General features: G+C 41.0%; 1 protein-coding gene across 1 annotated transcript in view; it reads left to right on the top strand.

Annotated features, from left to right (window-relative positions):
• The first annotated feature begins 1,674 nt into the window (after positions 1–1,674).
• The window catches only part of ckn (CRK like proto-oncogene, adaptor protein), a 653,887-nt gene continuing 632,640 nt past the window's right edge, over positions 1,675–22,921 (top strand). Inside the window, exon 1 of the mRNA XM_068228464.1 lies at positions 1,675–2,525. Coding sequence (XP_068084565.1) covers positions 2,456–2,525 — 70 coding nt within the window. The 5' untranslated portion in view covers positions 1,675–2,455. The remainder of the gene's footprint in view (positions 2,526–22,921) is intronic.

Raw genomic sequence — 22,921 nt, 5'->3', positions numbered from 1 at the left:
GTCTTCGTACTTTTATTGTCTACCAGAGCGCGCACTGTCTTTCACATTAAAATCACCACGTTTAAATCGTCGAAACCATGTCTCACTTGTTCTAATCTATGGAGCGTGTTCACCATATGTTTCTATCAGCAAACGATGACTTTCCAGAGCTTTTTCCTTTTGATTAAACAAGAAAAGCAATGTGTGCCGCAAATGTCCTTTTTCAGGCACAAAAGTTGCTATGTTTGGCGGACTCAATTTGTGTGTGTTGCCAGACGAACAAATTGACGTATGTTTCAAATTCATACGCTGCGTACTGTTCGCTGGCGCCATCTCTTAGTGAAACTGGGAGAGAATTATTTTCCATACATCTGGTAAGCAAAGCCAAGACATCTCCGCACAGCGATAGGAGGAGTGGATGATAAAGGCTTCCACAATCCGTAACCTCGGCCCAAGTGAGGTACAATGATTAGTTCTACGACAAACCGTTTTCACCTCCAAAAATTGACCTGGTACTCATTTTAGGGTAGGCTGAGTGAACTGCAGGGCCATGTACTCTCCAGAAGTGCGAATCTTATAATTATAATTATAATTTTTTTGAGTTTCTCAAGGGGAATCGAAACTACGTCTTTCCGGGTTAACCGAGCATGTCTTTACCACCTCAGTTAGGCTGCCTCTACAAGGAGATGGAATTCGCATCCTTTTAGGTGAACCGAACACCCTTTAGTAATAGTAATGTTGCTGGCTCTACGTAGGAGCCTCCGGCTCCGTGGCTCAGGCAGCGGCCCGCCGGCCTCTCACCGCTGGGTTCCGTGGTTCAAATCCCGGTCACTCCATGTGAGATTTGTGCTGGACAAAGCGGAGGCGAGACAGGTTTTTCTCCAGGTACTCCGGTTTTCCTTGTTATATTTCATTCCAGGAACACTCTCCAATATCGTTTAATTTCATATTTCATTCATTAATGATTGCCACAGAGGAGTGAAACAGACTCCGTCAGCCGGCACAATTCCTATCCTTACCTCTAGATGGGGGCTTCATTCATTGCGTTCCTGAGTCGTCGAATGACTGGAAACAGGCTGTGGATTTTTATTGGCTCTACATCCCACTAACAACTTTTCCTGTTTTCGGAGACACCGAGGTGCTGGAATTTAGTCCCGCAGGATTTCTTTTACGTGCCAGTAAATCTACCGACACGAGGCTGACCACAGTACTGAGCCAGGATCGAAGTTGCGAAGTTGGGGTCACGAACACGCCTTCACGACGCAGCCCGTAAATGCTTTTTCTTAAAAAGGAAGGATGTCTCTGACGTCTGTTTACTTGCTCCATTGAAGCTATGACCGTCATCACCATCTCTCTCTCTCTCTCTCTCTCTCTCTCTCTCTTGTTTATTTTCTCTCTGCCAGTAGTGATAAAAGAGCGTCCCTGTTTTTTTGTCTTATGTCTGCTGTACTTGTGGAAGCCTTGACAACGACACAGCATCTCATCCAGGCCAAGGTCGTTATCTTTCCGAGATACGAACCTTGGTCCAGCTAGCTCAGCGTTTGTGACAAGGACCCATAATGCGCAGCTCAACAGTAGGAGTGTACCGGCGTGGAAAGGGGGGAGGGAACAGGGGGCATTAGTGCTGATTGCAGTCGACGTAACGTGATGACACGTGATAACGACTATCTGTAGGTACTGTGTGAGCGGGCTCACTGAACAGTACTGGCTGTGATGTCATGCCGCTTAGCTCATATGCCACACTACGCACCCACAACAAACTGTTTATTGGACAAGTGTGTACGTTTGAGTGCGGTCTACATCCATACGAGCTTACAGTGTCTTTCAACAGCGGCTTTGTAAGCGGTCGTGTCTTACAATTGTATAAAATGTGTATTATAGGACTTTAATCAGTACTGTGTGTACCATTATCCATTTGCGGTGTTGCAAAGCCGTGCAAGCTCTTGCAGTCGAGTTGTTGCTTGGAACGTGTGAAACCCGAGTGCTCAAGGACTAGTTTTATTAGATTTATTACACACGTGTTTCTGCTGCGTAGAAGTAATAGCGCTACTTGCTTAGATTTACTGCAGAGTTTACCTGGTGGGAATGCGCAGTTTTCATCTAATGACTTCGTAATTTAATTGCATTCCAACGTAATGTGCACTGTAATTATTATTGCTGCCTTGACGTAAATCTGAAATCGGTTTTAATTCCTGCTGTGAACATTCATACGATCGGCAGTTTCTAGTATTTGTTTTTATGTTCGATAATCCAAAATTCTTAGAAGAGTTTTCACGGTGTCACATGTGAAATATTCTAATTGCAAGTCACCGTTTGAGAAACAAGTTGAAGTTCGTGCGTTGACTTCTTAAATTGGTAGATGTTATACCAGTGTTAAGGTTTCGTTAATCGTCGCAATACATTGCTTTGTAAAAAAAAAAATTACTGTCGGAGTGTTAGACTGTAATTGGCTGCAAAGTTCAATTTCTATCAGTTGATGAAGAGGAGGGACGACATGTGCCTGTGGACGTGGTTGGCGGCCTTGCTTCCTGCCAAGAAAAGAAGAGGTGAGTGTGGCGAAACGTAATAATTCAGTACAGTAATTTTGAGGGCTCTATTTATTTTTAGCAGACTGTATACGTAATGTGGGTCATTTACGTATTTCCGATAATGCTAAGTGGGTTTGCACATGTTTAACTGTTAAAATTAGTTCAGCGTGCCTGCAGTATAATTGAGACTCTCCGGAATATTCTGTTTTGTTTATACTGGACGAAGAATACATTCGAAACAGAAACAAATAAATCTCTTACCTATATAGCGCAATAAATACATTTAGACAAGGCAAGCGAGAGTTTTACCTTGCACTGTTGGTGTTGAAGTTGATCCATTTGAAAGTCATAGCCTCGTGAGTACGAGTTTTGGTACTAACTGACAAAAGCAAGGCTGAGTGTCTCTGAGCTCAAATTGGCGAGCTTGTTCTTGGTTCAATCCAGGATATTCGAAGGTATTCATATACACCGGCCTCGTATCGATACGTTTACTAGCACGTAAATGAATTTCTACGGGACAAAATTCCAGCACCTCAGTGTCTCAATGAATCGTAAACGTACAGATCTCTGCAGATGGTTATGAGGGCATTGAGGGGTTGTAGTAAGGATCTAAGGAAGAGGGCACATAAGTCTCTGGTAAGACCTCAACTAGAGTATGGTTCCAGTGTATGGGACACTCACCAGGATTCCTTGATTCGAGAACTGGAAAAATGCAAAGAAAAGCAGCTCGATTTGTTCTGAGTGATTCCGGCGAAAGAGTAGCGTTACGAAAATGTTGCGAAATTTTGGGCTGGGACGACTTGGGAGTAGAAGCGAGCTGCTCGGCTAAGTGGTATGTTCAGAGCTGTCAGCGCAGAGATGTCGTGGAATGATATTAGTAGACGAATAAGTTTGAGTGGTGTTTTTAAAAGTAGGAAAGATCACAATATGAAGATTACATTGGAGCTCAAGAGGACAAAGATGTTGAAGATGAGTTAGGGGTTGGAATAATTTAACAAGGGAGATGTTCAGTACATTTCCAAATTATTTGCAGTTATTTAAGAAAATACTAGGTAAACAACAGATAGGGAATCTGCCACCTGGGGGACTGCCCTAAATGCAGATCAGTGGTGACTGATAATGGAACTTAAAAGTATTATTATTATTATTATTATTATTATTATTATTATTATTATTATTATTATTATTATTATTATTATTATTATCATTATTATTATTATTATTATTATTATTATTATTATTATTATTATTATTATTATTATTATTATTTATTTGACTGATAAAAATCATGATAGTGCAAGTTCTGCAGTAGTAAGTGCTACACGCTTTTGTTATGCGGTATTTTCAAATGAACAATAAATGTTATTTTTTCGCTTAGGCCTTTGGTTCAGAGGACCATGAGTTCGATTCTTTGCCATGTCGGGAATTTTGATCACGTTTGGTTGAAATTTCTGATCTAATCATCATCATCATCATCCCACATTTAGACGCGCAGGTCGCCCATGTACGTCAAATAAAATGACCTGTACGAGACAAGTCGAACATGTCCTTAGATACTCCCGGCACTAAAGTCCATACGATACATGAAATAAAAGTGTCCTCTGACTCGGGGTTGGGTGTTTGTGTTTGTTCTAATACTATGCTTCATATACAGCACACTTCACTACCAACCACCGAGAAGCACGCTAACATGAATACATCCCTTTTTATATGTTGGCGTAATGAAGGGCATCCGACCGGTAAACAGGGTACTCCAATGGGGTATGGGAAAAGCGGTAGAAGAATATTTTTTTCTTTCGTAAAATGCATATCCATGTTGCCTACAGAATTCTAAAAAATATATTCGCCTATACATATTTTGTATAGGAATCATCAGAATAATAATGTCATATGTTTTACGTTCCACTAACTAAATTCTTTATGGTTTTCGGAGACGCCGAGGAGCCGGAATTTTGTCCCGGATTATTTCTTTTACGCTTTGAGAGTAGGAAAAAAGGAAACTGTTGTAATATAACTCTAGAGGGAAAGAAATCGGAACAAGTAAAGTCATTCAGATATTTTGGGAATTTGTTTACATGGAATGGAAGCTGTGCAGAAGAAGTAAGAAACATAATATCTATAGGAAAGGTGAGAGGGCTTTTGACGTCTAAGGCAATCCCTATTAATTTAAGAAAGAGGTTCGCAAGGTGCTATGTGTGGAGTGTGGTGTCATACGGAGCTGAAGCATGGGCATTAAGAAAGAAAGATACAAGGTATTTGGAAAGTTTTGAAATATGATTGCGGAGAAGAAAGGATATAAGTGAAGTGGTAAAATAAAAGCCAGAAATGATGAAGTGCTAAGAAGAGTAGGTAGTTGAGAAGAGACACCTGATGAAAGTGATAAGGAACATGAAAATAACCTGTTTGGGGCACATACAACGCAGAAATTGTTTCAACAGTGAGTGATAGAGGGAAAAATAGATGGAAGAGGAAGAAGAATTTTTGAATGTTAACAGATGTCAAGCAAGGCAGAAGCTATGAGCAAGGAGCTCAGGACAGAAAATCATAGAGGATATCCAATTGATACCTGTCTCAAGATAGAATCACAGAAGATGAACAAGAACAAACCTATAGTGCTGACGCATTTCAGAGCCTTTCAATACTACCGGACTGAGCCAGGATCGGTCCTGTCTACTTGGGCTCAGAAAGCCAGCGCTACAACCGTCTGAGACACTCTGCGCAGCTTGCATAGGAATTTAAATCTATCGGTATGAATCTCTGGTAAGATGTATCTTCTAAGTTCAGTGTAACTTTTGGTACATGCTTGAACAACATTTTACTTTCATTGACTGTCTCATTGTCACCTCACATGTGCTTTGTCAATAAGGAGGTGACCAAATATGAACGATGCTGTGATGAATTGTGTAAAAGTGTCCTTTGATCTGTGCATTTCAGTGAACTTGGCAGGCTGGTATGTACTAGTAGCTTCTCACTCATAGCACGGGAAATTACTCTGCTCCTCATTTCCCTAGTAGGTACCCCCAGGCTTTGTATGACGGCTAATGATGGAACTGTTGAGGATTACAACACTTTTTTTTTTTTACGCACCGACACAGATAGGTCTTATGGCGACGATGGAATGGGAACTGCCTAGGAAGTGGAAGGATGCGGCCGTGGCCTTAATTAAGGTACAGCCCCGGCATTTGCCTGGTGTGAAAATGGGAAACCACGGAAAACCATCTTCAGGGCTGCGGACAGTGGGGCTCGAACCCACGATCTCCCGATTACTGGATGCTGGCCGCACTTAAGCGACTGCAGCTATCGAGCTCGGTAACAATCTTCTAGCTCAGTACTCAACATAATTTGAGAAGTGAAACATGAACATAGTAGTTTGAAAATCGGTCGGCCCTGTGTAAAAAATTATACCTGATTAAAAAACAGGAAATACTTTCTTGGTCCTAACAATTATTATTATCTTATAGGTCAATTGCTGGTTGCGTACTTTGTACAGTATTGTTCTGGTTTCACGATTTTTTATCAGCAACTTGAGAGTAGATCATTATCTAACGTCAGGAATGTTGTCGGGGTAAAAAAATTAGTCTGATAAAAGACAATGTATTTCATGCGTTTCTTATTTTGTCGTTTTTTCCCCACGCCTTTCTGTGGTCCAAGTTGCGAACTGTGTCGCACATGTAGAATTGGCCCTGTTTTATGGTAGGATGCCTTTTGTTACACTAACCGTATGTGAAGGGATGCATTTACTATTGTATGTATAGTGTGGTGTGTACAAGCCCACCGACAAAAAATTAGTCATCTCTGGAGAAATCATTACAAACATTATTTAATTCCGTGTAACGCCACCTCTGGACTTTATAACCGCCTGGATTTGGTTAGGAAGTTAGTCCACAAGGTTGTGCAGATATGTCATATCCAGATTAAGCCACTCGTCGAGGACTTGATCGTGCAATTCAATCAAATTGCGGGGATGCTGATGTCGGGAGTTTTACCCGTTGTTCCAACAGATTCTCTATAGGGTTCAGGTCAGGTGATTGTGCAGGCCAATCGAGATGTAATAGGTGAGGGAGTGTTCTTAAAACCAGTCACATATGCGTCCAGCCCGATGAACTTTGATGTTGTCATTTTGAAAAATCGGGATATCAATAGCATCATGCAGATGTTGACTGAAAGCCAACACGTGATCATCCAGAATATTTAAATAAGAATTCTGGTTCATGTTGGTGGTCACCTAAGTGAGTGGGCCCAATCCATGATACGAAAAACACCCCGAAAACATCACAGACCCACCTCCGGCTTGAACTTGATCTTGCACATATCAAGGATGTGCGTCATTGGAATACAGGCAAGAACGTTATTCGTCAGACCACAGTACGTTCTGCCAGTCAGCTCCTGACCATGTTCGATGATTTCTAGCCCATTGAAGACGCGCAGCTTTAAGTGCCAATGTGAACAATGGTCTCATGCAAGGTGACCGACTCCAAATGTTCATCACATGCAGTTCCCGTCGTAGTGTTCTCTCGCTAACAGGTTGGGATGGATCTTCATTCACTGACTGCAGCAGTTCCTGCGGATTTGGAAGTGCAAGCCGTGACCCGCGTCTCCGGTCCCTCTCAGTCAAGATCTTTTTTCGACCAAAATTGTGATGTCGTGTTTCGTGGCCACGTGTAGTACACCACTGCTTGTAGACTCGTTGAACAGTTCGCTGCGAAACACCAACAAATCCAGCAACTTCACCACCGTATTGCCTGAGCACGGCCGAAACACACGTGCGCTTGATCACGGGACTCATTCGCTGTACAGGCTTAACGAACCAGGGTGATACATTTTATTGTCCGGTGAGTTTATGAAGATGTGTACCTCCAGATGAACATAAACAACTAGTCGCCAAGGTATACGATTTAGCCAGACGTTGCTAAAATTCATCCATCTAGCCGGGAATTGAACTGAGGTAATAAGTCATGAATTTCATTATCGTCCGTATTGACAATTGATCACTATCAAAGGGTAGGAAGGCTCCACCTATTCAATACTATTAGCTTGTATATTATCTTATAAACCTGGGACTAGTTTCGACCTGTGGGTCATCTTAAGCCACGCTCCAATTGGAAGAGATAAGCACACATATAACCAATAATGATATAAACACTGATATTACACAATTCACAGTCTTAATTTAAACAATGGCTGCTGTAGAAACGACAAAATAGTTCGCCATCAACCACAACATTTTTGCTGTGTTATTTAGTTTAAACCTCCTGTTGCCATTTCTTGATGGATGCAGTATTTTTGTATCCGTCTCTTGGCACAGGGCAGAGCAAAGTGTAGCTTCACCCGAAGTTCCAGTCTCATCCATGGCTGTGACAATATGGAAGCTGCTGGGGTATGGGTGGTGCTGAGTAATGGCATTTGGAGCACAACTAGTGTTGCTGATAGGTTCAGTCGTGCTGCAGTAGCACCTTCTGGTCCAGTGAGGAAAGCAATGGCAAACTACCTCACTCCTCATCTTGCCTAGTACGCCTCATTTGGGCTCTGCCATTGGTTTTTGCGGTTTCCTTATAACTGCATAGCCTTTGGTGGTGCTATTTGATGATCCAACCAGCCTCTGGGCTGATGACCTAACAGACAGACATTTAGTTTAAAATGTGGATATGTTATTCCGACTTCATCAATGCTTGAAATTAAGACTATAAATTGTGTCATATCAGTGTTTATATCATTATTGGTTATATGTGTGCTTATGTCTTCCAATTGACGCGTGGCTGAAGATGATCCAATATACTGTACATGGGGTCGAAACTAGTCCCAGTTTGATAAGACAATATACAAGCTAATAGTATTAAATAGGTGGACCCTTCCTACCCTTTGATAGTGGTAATTTTTCTTTCGGTGACAGTCGCTGTGAATCCTAGTAATCATACGAAAAAGGTTCTTCTATTAATAATGACTTCACATAATTAACACTGCAGAGTGTAATATGTCTGATGTTCCAGTTTGGAAAATCTTTTGGGTGATCATAAAAAGTAAGACGAATTTGAAAAAAAATTATCCTGTTTTGCCATTTTTACACCAGGCAAATGCTGAGGATGTACATTAATTAAGGCCACGATCGCTTCCTTCACACTCCTAGCCCTACTTATATCATCGTCGCCATAAGACCTGTCTATGTCAGTGCGACGTGAAAGGAAATTGTAAAATAATAAAAATACTGTCTCCCAAATTTGAAACAGCTTCTAGTCCAATTACTTGCCCAAATAACGAATTGAAGGGTTCCCTCTTGTTCTTAACAGCCGGTCAACCACAACATACGTTGATATCCCACAAATTCCAGTTCTCACCTTTGTCTCTGTAAGTAACAGTGAGTTACAATATATATTTGAGGATGTTAGGCCGTGTAATATGTACTTATTAATAAAAGTCTTTTTCTGCGCGAATGGGTCACTTAGGATCACGCGGAATCGATACTTGTTGAGCTTTCCTCCTTGCGCATAGTTCTTCATTTTCATCGATTGTTTTAATTTCTGTTCCTGTCCGACTCATTGGCTGAATGGTCAACGTTGAGGCCTTCGGTTCAGAGGATCTCGGGTACGATTCCTGGCTGGGTCGGGGATTTTAATCGCCTCTGATTAATTCTTCTGGCCCGGGGACTGGGTGTTTGTGTTTGTCCCAACACTTTCCTCTTCATATTCACATAACACACCACACTACCAACCAACACAGAAACAAGCAATAATGATTAAATAGGGTTGGCGTCAGGAAGGGCGTCCGGCCGTAAAACAGGGCCGAATCCGCATCTACCAAGCTCGCTTAATTGCGGCCAGTATCCAGTATTCGGGAGATAGTGAGTTCGAACCCCACTGTCGGTAGCCCTGAAGATGGTTTTCCGTGGTTTCCCATTTTCACACCAGACAAATGCTGTGGCTGTACCTTAATTAAGGCCACGGCCGCTTCGTTCCCATTCCTAGCCCTTTCCTGTCCCATCGTCGCTATAAAACCTGTATGTGTCGGTGCGACGTAAAGCAATTTGAAAAAAAAAATCCACATTTGTGACACATTTCCACTGATCTGTATACCTGGATGGCTGGTAGCTTGGGTAGCAGTAAGCCGAATAGAAGATGACTGGCGCAGTAAGATGGCAGTGAACGCACGGTGCAGTAGACCACGAGGAGCGCGCTTGCTTTGTTTATGCTTAGTTCAGTGACGCCAGGCCTCTTGATTGTAGTTCCACGAGTGTTCTGTGCTTTGTTAGTGCAAAGTAAATAGTAGTGTATTTTACGAATTTAGGTTCGTTGCCTTGTAGTATACTTGTGGATTACAAGATTCAATTTAAATATGTATGTGTTTACCTGAGTCCGCCTCTGTGGTGTAGTGGTTAGCGTGATTAGCTGCCACCCCCGGAGGCCCGGGTTCGATTCCCGGCTCTGCCACGAAATTTGAAAAGTGGTATGAGGGCTGGAACGGGGTCCACTCAGCCTCGGGAGGTCAACTGAGTAGAGGTGGGTTCGATTCCCACCTCAGCCATCCTGGAAGTGGTTTTCCGTGGTTTCCCACTTCTCCTCCAGGCGAATGCCGGGATGGTACGTAACATAAGGCCACAGCCGCTTCCTTCCCTCTTCCTTGCCTATCCCAATCTTCCCATCCCTTCACAAGGCCCCTGTTCAGCATAGCAGGTGAGGCCGCCTGGGCGAGGTACTGGCCATTCTCCCCAGTTGTATCCCCGATCAAGAGTCTCGAAGCTCCAGGACACTGCCCTTGAGGCGGTAGAGGTGGGATCCCTCGCTGTGTCCGAGGGAAAAAGCCGACAGATGATGATGTGTTTATCTGAAATATGAATGAAGAAACATTCTACGGGGTATTAACATACCGCAGTATGCAGCTTATGGATGTACAAACAGAACCGATCAATAGAAGGAGAAATCATTTCATCGAGGAGTTTTATACTGTACATAAGAATCTTCCTAGGATAGTGTTTTGAGTTTTAGGTTTATTGTATCTTATTTCGCATATTCCGGGAGCAAAATGGCAATTAATTTCTGTAGGTTTCCTTTCTCGAGACCCGAACATCTAAGGTCATCGATTAGGAGTATCAGGCGGGAGAATTGCGAGCCTCCTAAAACAGCTGTTCTCTGCTCGGATCACTTAGAGGAAGACTGTTTTGATAGAAATGGACAAACTGTACACCTTAGAAGTGATGTAGAGCCAACTGTTTTCAATTTTACTGAACATTAACTGCAAGTAAAAATTTACTTATATTTTTCTTATTTCTCGTAATTAAACTGACGGTTTCGATGAAATAATTGACGTGACCTTATAACAATCTTAGAAAATGAAGTCTGGGGGAATTGTAGACATTATTTACATCAGTAATAATTATGGGTGGGAGAAGGGAAAGTGTGGTGGGTGTTTGGGGCTATCCCATTATACAATTCGTGGTATTTGGGACTCTTAACTGGTGTTACATATATCTGATGATGACTATCAATATCGCTTTGCTAGCTGAATTTAATTAAAGAGGTCTGTAATAGTAAATTAAGCTGCAGGTAATGTGATATATTGACAAGTTTTGAATATTTGCTGGTTTTATAAATGTGTACATTTGCTTCACTGATATTTTAATTTGATAATATGCGCGTTATTTCATGGAAACAGGAAACAGAAATTCATTATCAAGCACCGATTACGATATGTCGAATCTAGGCCTGTATAGTGAGCTACGTTTATAGGTACATCATTTTAAGAATGCATAATTTCGTGGAATACATGTATACAATTTACAGCAATGTTTCCAGAAACTGGTTTTCACTTGTATTGTGTTACCGATCGCTAATTGCATGTATTCAGCACCTAAGTTAATATTTGTCGGCCGTTATTATACACTCATGTTTATTGCTATCCCGGAGATTTAGTGACCTCGGAATGACGTGTCAGTGAACCCAATGTCCTTTTGCTTTGAGTGAACATGTCTCTATATTTTTAATTATTCCAATGCGCCATTACTTGCGACTTAAAATTGACTATATTATCATTGCTTCCCCATAAGGAGAGCTCTAGGTTGGGTACGCCAACATGGCGAACCGCGCACTCAACTTGGCGTACTTTCTCCTGCAACGGAGACCTGCCATCAGCGATCCATGTATAGAGATCAGTGCACATTTCACATAGATATGGGAAAAGCGGTAGAAAAAGAAGAAAAGTTGTAATTTCTGTTCCCCCGACCAAGTACGTCGTGTAGGTTTCTTCTCGTCTTCCTTGTGTACCTGATTACATATTATCTATCCTGCAGATTCGGTGATCCTAATTCAGTGAGATCTTTCTCTACTTGCGTATAATATTTTGAAAAGTTTCTTCTTTTTATTCGTGTCAAAATCACTCACAATGGCAGAAGTTAATATGGCAATAATGCATAATATGTACATGATGCCTGAACAATATAACATTGAACTGACAGTTCGTTTACACTTCTCCCGCCCAGAAGTTAGCACAAATCAGGTTTTCCAGAGTACATGACGTTGGATACTGACTACAATGGAGCAGCCACATTGAAATAGCGATGACTCCGTACGGAAACCCTATTTAATGAAGTTATTCTTGCATTTAGTAACACCTGACCGTAATCTACTGAGTGATCTCTATGTGGTCCATTTCCCTGTGTATCCAGCGGGAATTTTTTCACAGGGTGCGAACCATCCCTCAGGGCTGTTAAACCTTGCACGCCAGAGATCAATTCGGGAATGCTGTGGTGTCCCGATAAGAGCCTCTGTTGTTCTGAGGAAGCTGTTCCTTGATTTTAATCGTGCGGTTCTGGTTGATATCCATGTAAAGGATGTGCTTGAGAAGTTTGCTCCTTGTACATCTCACGTTTTCCCGTTACCTCTCTACGAATGTCAGGAGGTGCAATACTAGCAAGGCAATAAAGCGGAGTGGTCTTTAAGCACCCGGTGATGAAAAGTCTCTTGTTATTCATTCTTTCCAAATGGCTTAAAAGTTGAATTTGTCGCAGTCTGAATTGTATCAGTAAGTTCATAATTAACTACAGTACTTATAACGTTATATCACTGTGCTTGTAATCTACATTATTTTCATTATCACGCACACTTAGGTTCATATACATATGCCGTCTTACTAATAAACGGTGTATATCTTTTATACAAGGTTTATACACCGTTTACGCGAAATTCGTTACTAATAAACCGTGTATAAGCCTCCTATGTATACATCTGTTATAGTTATTCACTGAATTGCTTATACAGTCCAGGACCCTTGTGTAAGCGTTGTATAGCAGCGTGTAGCGGAAAAAAAGAAACGAGTGAGCAGTTTATTTTCGTGGTATTTATTGTCGACAGTAATATAATCGTTGTAAAATATTCTACATATCCATTTAACATTGAACACACGTTGAAAGAATGACGATAACGTTGATGATCTTCACGATATTTTAAACATAGAAGACATACGGTACCGTACACCATTCAGAGGTTATGGAAGCTAGACATCTTCATCAAGTAAAACACTTTAAAGAGACGGAATGACAATGAATAACTATAAAAGAAATGATGGTTGGGCGTATTTTTGTGTAAAAATGTGTTACAGCTTAATAGACCTTTGATATTGCGAGTTTATTATACACTATCTGCCCCTACAAAGATCTTTCTTAATTGAGTAGGTACATACCGTATACAATGGGACATATTCCTCGAGATAAAAAGTGGCATAACTTGAAAACCATACGTAATATGATTTCCATACTTTGTAGTTGAATACGTAGAAATGTGATGTATAAATGCCTAATAGGAAAGGGAACCAGGGTAGAATGTTATCCAGGAATTAGGTTGAGGCAGATGTTGAGGAAAGTAGAAGAGAGGGAGGAGGGGAAGGAGAAGGTGGTAGTGTTTCACGTTGGTACCAACAACGTAAGGCAAGCTGATATAAGTACCAACATAGTCGGAGATGTGTGGGATCTGGTAAATGCAGCACGGGTGAAGTTTAAGAAAGCAGAGATTGTTATTAGTGGAATACTGTGTAGGAGGGATACTGACTGGAGGGTGATTGGGGATTTAAATGAGACTATGGAGTGGGTATGTAGGAAACTGGGAGTGAAATTTCTAGATCCTAATGGGTGGGTAGGAGATAGGGATCTGCGCTCGGATGGCCTTCATTTAAACCGCAGTGGTACGTATAAGTTAGGAAATTTGTTTGGAAGGGTAATAGGGAGGTACATTCAGGGAAACGGGATGGCCTAGGGAGCGGTGATAAGGGAACAGGGAACTGGAAATCAAGTAGGGATGACATAAAGTTGTTAGTGTTGAACTGTAGAAGTATTGTAAAGAAAGGATTAGAATTAAGTAATTTAATAGATATATATTTACCAGATATTGTAATAGGAGTTGAATCATGGCTGAGAAATGATATAATGGATGCAGAAATTTTCTCACGGCACTGGAGTGTGTATCGTAGAGATAGGATAGGAAAGGTGGGAGAGGGAGTTTTCACTCTGGTGAAAGAAGAATTTGTAAGCTACGAAAAAGTTAAAGATGAGACACATGAAATTCTAGGTGTAAGGCTGATTTCTAAAGATAATAGGCAACTTGATATATTTGGAGTGTACAGATCGGGAAAGGGTAGCACTGATGCGGATTCGGAATTATTTGATAGGATAGTCAGTTATGTGGGAAACGACATGGAAAGAAATGTGATTGTAGCGGGAGATCTGAATTTGCCAGATGTCAATTGGGAAGGAAATGCGAACGACAGGAAGCATGACCAACAAATGGCAAATAAGTTAATATGGGAAGGACAGCTGATTCAGAAAGTGATGGAACCAACCAGAGGAAAAAATATTTTGGATGTGGTGCTGATAAAACCAGATGAGCTCTATAGGGAAACTGAAGTAATAGATGGTATTAGTGATCATGAAGCTGTTTTTGTGGTAGTTAAAAATAAATGTGATAGAAAGGAAGGTCTTAAAAGTAGGACTGTTAGGCAGTACCATATGGCTGATAAAGCAGGTATGAGGCAGTTTCTAAAAAGTAACTATGATCGGTGGAAAACGGTAAATAAAAATGTAAACAGACTCTGGGATGGGTTTAAAGAAATTGTTGAGGAATGCGAAAACAGGTTTGTACCTTTAAGGGTGGTAAGGAATGGTAAAGACCCACCTTATTATAATAGAGAAATAAAGAGACTAAGAAGGAGGTGCAGACTGGAAAGAAATAGAGTTAGAAATGGCTGTGGAAGCAAGGAGAAATTGAAGGAACTTACTAGAAAATTGAATCTAGCAAAGAAGGCAGCTAAGGATAACATGATGGCAAGCATAATTGGCAGTCATACAAATTTTAGTGAAAAATGGAAGGGTATGTATAGGTATTTTAAGGCAGAAACAGGTTCCAAGAAGGACATTCCAGGAATAATTAATGAACAAGGGGAGTGTGTATGTGAGGATCTTCAAAAGGCAGAAGTATTCAGTCAGCAGTATGTCAGGATTGTTGGTTACAAGGATAATGTCGAGATAGAGGAAGAGACTAAGGCCAAAGAAGTAATTAAATTTACATATGATAACAATGACATTTACAATAAGATACAAAAGTTGAAAACTAGAAAAGCGGCTGGAATTGATCAGATTTCTGGGGATATACTAAAGCCAATGGGTTGGGATATAGTACCATATCTGAAGTACTCATTTGATTATTGTTTGGCCGAAGGAGCTATACCAGATGAATGGAGAGTTGCTATAGTAGCCCCTGTGTATAAAGGAAAGGGTGATAGACATAAAGCTGAAAATTACAGGCCAGTAAGTTTGACATGCATTGTATGTAAGCTTTGGGAAGGCATTCTTTCTGATTATATTAGACATGTTTGTGAAATTAATAACTGGTTCGATAGAAGACAATTCGGTTTTAGGAAAGGTTATTCCACTGAAGCTCAACTTGTAGGATTCCAGCAAGATATAGCAGATATCTTGGATTCTGGAGGTCAAATGGACTGTATCGCGATTGACATGTCTAAAGCATTTGATAGGGTGGATCACGGGAGACTACTGGCAAAAATGAGTGCAATTGGACTAGACAAAAGAGTGACTGAATGGGTTGCTATATTTCTAGAAAATAGATCTCAGAGAGTTAGAGTAGGTGAAGCTTTGTCTGACCCTGTAATAGTTGAGAGGGGAGTTCCTCAGGGCAGTGTTATCGGACCTTTATGTTTTCTTATATATATAAATGATATGAGTAAAGGAGTGGAATCGGAGGTAAGGCTTTTTGCGGATGATGTTATTCTCTATAGAGTGACAAATAAGTTACAAGATTGTGAGCAACTGCAACGTGACCTCGAAAATATTGTGAGATGGACAGCAGGCAATGGTATGTTGATAAACGGGGCTAAAAGTCAGGTTGTGAGTTTCACAAATAGGAAAAGTCCTCTCAGTTTTAATTACTGCGTTGATGGGGTGAAAGTTCCTTTTGGGGATCATTGTAAGTATCTAGGTGTTAATATAAGGAAAGATCTTCACTGGGGTAATCACATAAATGGGATTGTAAATAAAGGGTACCGATCTCTGCACATGGTTATGAGGGTGTTTAGGGGTTGTAGTAAGGATGTAAAGGAGAGTGCATATAAGTCTCTGGTAAGACCCCAACTAGAGTATGGTTCCAGTGTATGGGACCCTCACCAGGATTACCTGATTCAAGAACTGGAAAAAATCCAAAGAAAAGCAGCTCGATTTGTTCTGGGTGATTTCCGACAAAAGAGTAGCGTTACAAAAATGTTACAGTGTTTGGGTTGGGAAGAACTGAGAGAAAGAAGAAGAGCTGCTCGACTAAGTGGTATGTTCCGAGCTGTCAGCGGAGAGATGGCGTGGAATGACATTAGTAGACGAATAGGTTTGAATGGCGTCTATAAAAGTAGGAAAGATCACAATATGAAGATAAAGTTGGAATTCAAGAGGACAAACTGGGGCAAATATTCGTTTATAGGAAGGGGAGTTAGGGATTGGAATAACTTACCAAGGGAGATGTTCAATAAATTTCCAATTTTTTTGAAATCATTTCGGAAAAGGCTAGGAAAGCAACAGATAGGGAATCTGCCACCTGGGCGACTGCCCTAAATGCAGATCAGTATTGATTGATTGATTGATTGATTGATTGATTGATTGATTGATTGATTGATTGATTGATTGATTGATTGATTGATTGATAGCTACAAAACAGGTTTTCCTTTCTCCTGAAAAGTAAGGATTTTGGAATGTGTATCCTTTTCAACTCGCCGATTCAATTACAATTGCTCACGTTTTCCGAACTACCCCAGTTAGGAGCTTTTGATATTTTCTTAAGCTTTTCCATTTCTTTTTTAGCGTCCATTACACAAGCAAGCTGAAGAAATGTTGATACCGGTATCAATATAAGTCAATTTCCAGCTGTCTCACGGAATGACAATGAATAACTATAAAATAAATTGTGGTTGGGCGTATGTTTGTGTATTAAGGTGTTACTGCTTAATAGACTTTAAATTGCGAGTTTATTATACATTATCTGCCTCTACAAAGATCTTAGATCATTCTCAAATTTGAGTATAAAAAGGGACATATTCCTTGACATAAAAAATGGTATAACTTGAAAACCGTACGTAATATGATTTCCATACTTTGTAGTTGAATACGTAGAAATGTGATGTATAAATGCCTAATAGAAACTTTTTTGATCTAACCTTTCGTTTAGCTACAAAACAGGTTTTCCTTTCTCCTGAAAAGTAAGGATTTTGGAACGTGTACCCTTTTCAACCCGCCGATTCAATTACAATTGCTTACGTTTTCCGTACTATCCCAGTTAGGAGCTATTGATCTTTTCTTAAGCCATTCCATTTCTTTTTTTGGCATTCATTACACAAGCAAGCTGAAGAAATGTTGATATCAGTATAAGCGAATTTCCAGCTGTCTCGATATGCCGTGCTACTGTGCGACTTTCCGGAAAGTTTTGCTCGTAAATAACCAGCAGAAGCGATCATAAAGGCAGTGAACATGCGAAATACGTCAGTGAACTGCAGGAAGAGATTCCTACTCCTTGGAACGAGTGTATACGTGCTATGTAGTAATACAATGCGTATACCTCGTTTATTAGTAAGAAAAATGTAAAACGCTTATACAGGGTTTATTCACTGTATAACTAAACAAGAGTTAAACAACGGTATAAGGACTTTTTATTAGTAAGACCCATGAACTATAAATCAATTTACCGTTGAGGATGTAATATTCTGGAACGTACTTGCTCCTTTCAACAGAAGTGTCCTGAGTCTCCCATTTCGACGACAGGAATCGCGCCAGGCAAAGGTCATTTCATTTCACTGCAGTGCACGTGCTATGTTTCCCGCTCTTTTCGGTTGGAATGAGCTGAAGGACAAACTCTATAAACCAGTACGCCTAGTACACACACACTCCCTCGTTGAGAATTCAAATTGTGTTGCAGTGCTGTCACTGCTGCTGTTGGATCAGAGCACATCACAGTCATGGATCAAGATATGCTATGTTGTCACTACTTTTCGTCGCTCGTAATTAAAGATATGATGTAAATTGTGACTGACAAAACCGTTAATGTTTGAGGCCATGGCGTCACCACTCCTCAGTGAATGCTACGTGTAGGGAATTTTGAAGCCATTATGTGACGCATCAATTTCATTACTTTGTGGTTCCAGGTCGTGTAATCACTATACTTACTTTGATCATTAAACTGCATGTTTAACTTCCCCCCAGATTCTTGCAATGGTTAGGTGATGGACACCATGGGCACCCGCAAAGGAGCCCCCCCCCCACTAGAATTCTAAAAAGTTTGCTGTTCGATTGTTTAATATCATACCAGATTATTTCATAAACTGAACTGATTGACAGTCATCTAGCATCTGTTACAACCGGAAATTTCTGTAAAAAATTGAATGTTGCTGACGTTATATTGATTTTTACATTCAAGAGAATTGTTTGTGTGCCCCCCTCCCTCCGCTGGGAAAGATCGTGCGGGCGCCCATGATGGACACCTTTACTCTATCTCGGGTTCAAATGTTGATTGCTGCATGGTAAATAGAGTAGACCCTCACTAATTTAATTGGAGTGCGGCTCGGGAATAAATTGACCGGATAAAGGGCAGTTCAGATGGAATGAAATATCCGAAAAGCAGTAGTAAATGCATTAAAAGTCCGTTTAGATTAAGGTACATTTAAAAGTCATAGGTCTCACGGCTAGAGAAACGTGTCTCACAAGAAGCCATAAATCTAACGTGCGTGTGACACCAATCAGCAAAGGGACCGACAAAGAAATCGCTAGCCGATCTCTCAAAAATCAGCGTTGTCAATTCTCTGTCTTGTGGACAATGGTCCTGTTACAGACGCCTTTAGTTGCTGTCCTAGAGCGTGCATTGTAGGAAAAGGAGGAGATAGCAAAATAGTTTAATTGACAATAATTGGAAAACCGAGCGAGTTGGCGGTGATAGTGGGAGATATTGGATTCAAATCCCATTGCCGGCAGTCATGGAGATTCGCTGTTAGAAAACTGTTCTTAAAAATAATGAGGTAGCTATTTTATTTATTTATTTATTTATTTATTTATTTATTTATTTATTTATTTATTTATTTATTTATTTTATTTATTTATTTACTTTTTTTTTTGCTATTTGCTTAACGTCGCACCGACACAGATAGGTCTTATGGCGACGATGGGAGAGGAAAGGCCTAGGAATGGGAAGGAAGCGGTCGTGGCCTTAATTAAGGTACAGCCCCAGCATTTGCCTTGTGTGAAAATGGGAAACCACGGAAAACCATCTTCAGGGTTGCCGACAGTGGGGTTCGAACCCACTATCTCCCGGATGCGAGCTTACGGCTGCGCGCCCCTAACCGCACGGCCAACTCGCCCGGTAATAATGAGGTAGAGACGTTTTTCTACAATCCTGAGCGAGACATTCATTGCTGAATTGAAATTCTCATCAAATGGGCTATATTTCTGTTCCGTTACCTCTAATGTAATAATGAGTTGCTTCTAGTTATATTTTTTTTAAATTCATTTGCCTCCTTATGTTGCGGTGTGGTGTCGTCTAGGGCAAGAGTCTATTTCGGTGAAGTGAAGAACGACACTAAATAAAATGACGTAACAAGAAGACGTCACCTCTACGTAATGAACAGCAATGAACAGCCGAGTTACTGTGGACAAAAACCCCACAGTTCTTCAGGCAAGCAACTCAGTGTTGAAAACATCCTAGGGATATGAGCTACGAAGTTTAGGTAAATAAAATATAATAAAGTATGAGAATAAATTCTTTATTTATTACTAAAAATTACAATCCTTTTCTTTATCTTCGTTATCCTGTCGATTAGATTATCAGTTTGCCGTTTTCTACCACTATGAGCGCTAATATGAGTCAGTGCAGAGTTTCACTTAAGGCTTTATAACCACATTCGGTGTGGACATTTGTCAAAAATTAAAAAAAACACCTGAGGGTATTGAACCAAGGAACACATTACAGAAATAATTATGTGAAAAAGTTAATTTGTCTGGCATTTGAAAAAAAATCAAATGGCGTATGGCTTTTAGTGCCTTGAGTGTCCGAAGACATGTCCGGCTCGCCAGGTGCAGGTCTTTTGATTTGACCCCGTAGGCGACCTGCGCGTCATGAGGATGAAATGATGATGAAGACAACACACACACACACCCAGCCCCCATGTCAGCGAAATTAACCACTGATGGTTAAAATTCCCGACCCTGCCGGGAATCGAACCCGGGACCCTGTGACCAAAGGCCAGCACGCTAACCATTTAGCCATGGAGCCGGACTAGCATTTGAATAAAAAAACAAAACATACCGAGCTCGATAGGTGGAGTCGGTTAAGTGCGGCCAGTATCCAGTAATCGGGAGATAGTGGGTTCGAGCCCCACTGTCGGCAGCCCTGAACATGGTTTTCCGTGGTTTCCCATTTTCACACCAGGCAAATGCCGGGGTTGTACCTTAATTAAGGCCACGGCCGCTTCCTTCCAATTCCTAGGCCTTTGCTATCCAATCGTCGCCGTAAGACCTATCTGTTTCGGTGCGACCTAAAGCAAATTTAAAAAAAAAAACGGGTAAAGCAACAAGCGTTTTAAGGTTTTTCCAGAACTGCATTTAGGCCGGAAGTGATTTCTTAAATTTGTCTTTTTTACAATAGGTTGATAGAGCTATCTAATACACACAATTTTGAACCTTTCAGGGCCCTTTAGCCCTTCAACTTTCGTATCAATTAAGAAAATGGCTTAATTTTACTTCGTCTAGTAAGAAATATTTTCAACAACAAACCTATCTGCAGAATGTCAGTTTTACTGAAAGCAAGATACAGAAGAGTTTTCATGCCTAGGACCATCGAAAATTTCACATGCAAGCTCGATTTTCCAGTTAAACATGGAGGGTGCAGTGTTTGGCATTACTAGGCTTTCTCGTCTTTCCTTTACTAAAAGAGTGACTATCCTACTGTTTCACAGTCTGAATGCTATTTCATTTGAATATAACCTTCCCTTATTGGTAGTGGACATGTCACTACGGACAACACCCTCAGCGCCAGTTCTGCTTACCAAAAGTGGCCCACTTGGCATTCCGATCCAAGAAATAAATCTCTCGCGGCTTCAGAAATGTTTTAAGCAAGACGGAGATCTCACCCATTTAAAGTCTGAGAATAGGTTGAGGTCGTTTCGGCCCCAAGGCCTCTAATCATTCGCTTGACCGGATGAGACTCGTTCGAGCACCAGCTATCCTGAGGGAAACTTCGGAGGGAACCAGCTACTAGATGGTTCGATTAGTCTTTCGCCCCTATGCCCAGCTCCGACGATCGATTTGCACATCAGAATCGCTACGGACCTCCATCAGGGTTTCCCCTGACTTCGTCCTGGCCAGGCATAGTTCACCATCTTTCGGGTCCCAGCGTGTACGCTCTGGGTGCGCCTCAACTCGCAATGAGAACGAGACGCCCCGGGAATGCGGGAAGATTGGCATCTTCTCTGCTATAATAGCATATATTTGGGAAAGGTTCGCGTCCTTGGATAAATGTTCAATATCGCATGTTTCGGTTCATACGGCCTTGAGTTCGATTTCTGGACGGGTCGGCGATTTTATTCACGCCTAGTTGATTGAAGGCCTAGGTAAGTAGAAGAAAAGCAAGCTTTCAATGTTTCATGGCTCTTGGTATCGTTATCATAGCAATGAAACTTGCAGTTTTATGTGGAATCCGAACCATGGGGGTGAAACATTTCCTTTAAATATATATGCATTGACTGTCCTAGTAAGCAACCAGGAACTAAGCGTATGCCCCGTATTGTATTGCAGTTGCCTTTGTTTACAGTAGTTTAGTCATGCGCAAGGATAGTCGATCTAATAAACTGGAGTGTTTCCCGTTAATAAATTGGAATAAATCTGTTCTTGAAGTTCTCGGAATACTTTACACGTGCTGATAACAGCCACGGGAGCTGCTGGCATGAGTGTGTTGCTTATGTATTAAACATTTCCTTGAATTCCAAGCCTGTAATGTCAGTTTCTTTGGCAAGCTCGGCATACTTGGCTGAGAAGATCAAAGCGAAATTCTTCCAGAGCTGCTTACTTAAAAGCTGCTTGTATGTAATTGGGATCTCCACGGAAAATATTCTCTTCTTCAAGAAAATTGAGACTTGCTGTACAGAACTCTGAGTGAAATAAGTTGTAATTTGACTTGAGTGAAAGAGCGTGTCGGAATTAAATATAATTTTAGCACATTTTATTGGAGACAGCTGGAAACGAGCTTATTTTCTGTACCCAGAATGAAATATGCTCTAAATGTACTCGGTGTTAATTGTGCTTCCTCTCCAATTTTCATCTGAAAGTCGGTATTGCGACTCAGTAAGGGAACTTCTGCTGATTTATCATCAGACAACACAAACAAAACCCATGGTAACCAAAAATATGGCTTCCGATTGAGACAGCTAAATAAAATTCAGGAAACTCAATCGTCAAAAATTACCAGTGTTTCGCCCCAGTGCGGCATGGGCTCATCAGATGGATACCGCACCTAGCCGACTAGCACGCTCCCATGTGATAAGCACAAGGCAGTGGCGGCGTACTAGGGAGGAATTGCATCTCCACTTGCTATATATGCCTTCCCGGGCTAACATGGCCAAAAATATGGCTTCCGATTGAGACAGCTAAATTAAATTCAGGAAACTCAATCGTCAATAAATTGTAATCACATAGGCCGAGTGGACCTTCAACCAACCCTCAAATCCGGGTAAAAATCCCTGACCTGGCCGGGAATCGAATACGGGGCCTCCGAGTGAGAGTTGGATATGCTACCCCTATACCGCTGGACCGGCTAATTCGTCATCACGTAACAAAAATAAGAATTCTCTGGAGAAACCAAATTCTGTCCAGAAAGTCTGTTCAACACAATGCAGAAGCATCAAAT

This window comes from Anabrus simplex, chromosome 6 (genome assembly GCF_040414725.1).
Source record: "Anabrus simplex isolate iqAnaSimp1 chromosome 6, ASM4041472v1, whole genome shotgun sequence".
NCBI lineage: Eukaryota > Metazoa > Arthropoda > Insecta > Orthoptera > Tettigoniidae > Anabrus > Anabrus simplex.
Note: the sequence above shows the minus strand (reverse complement) of the source record. Positions and strands in the feature narration are given on the sequence as shown.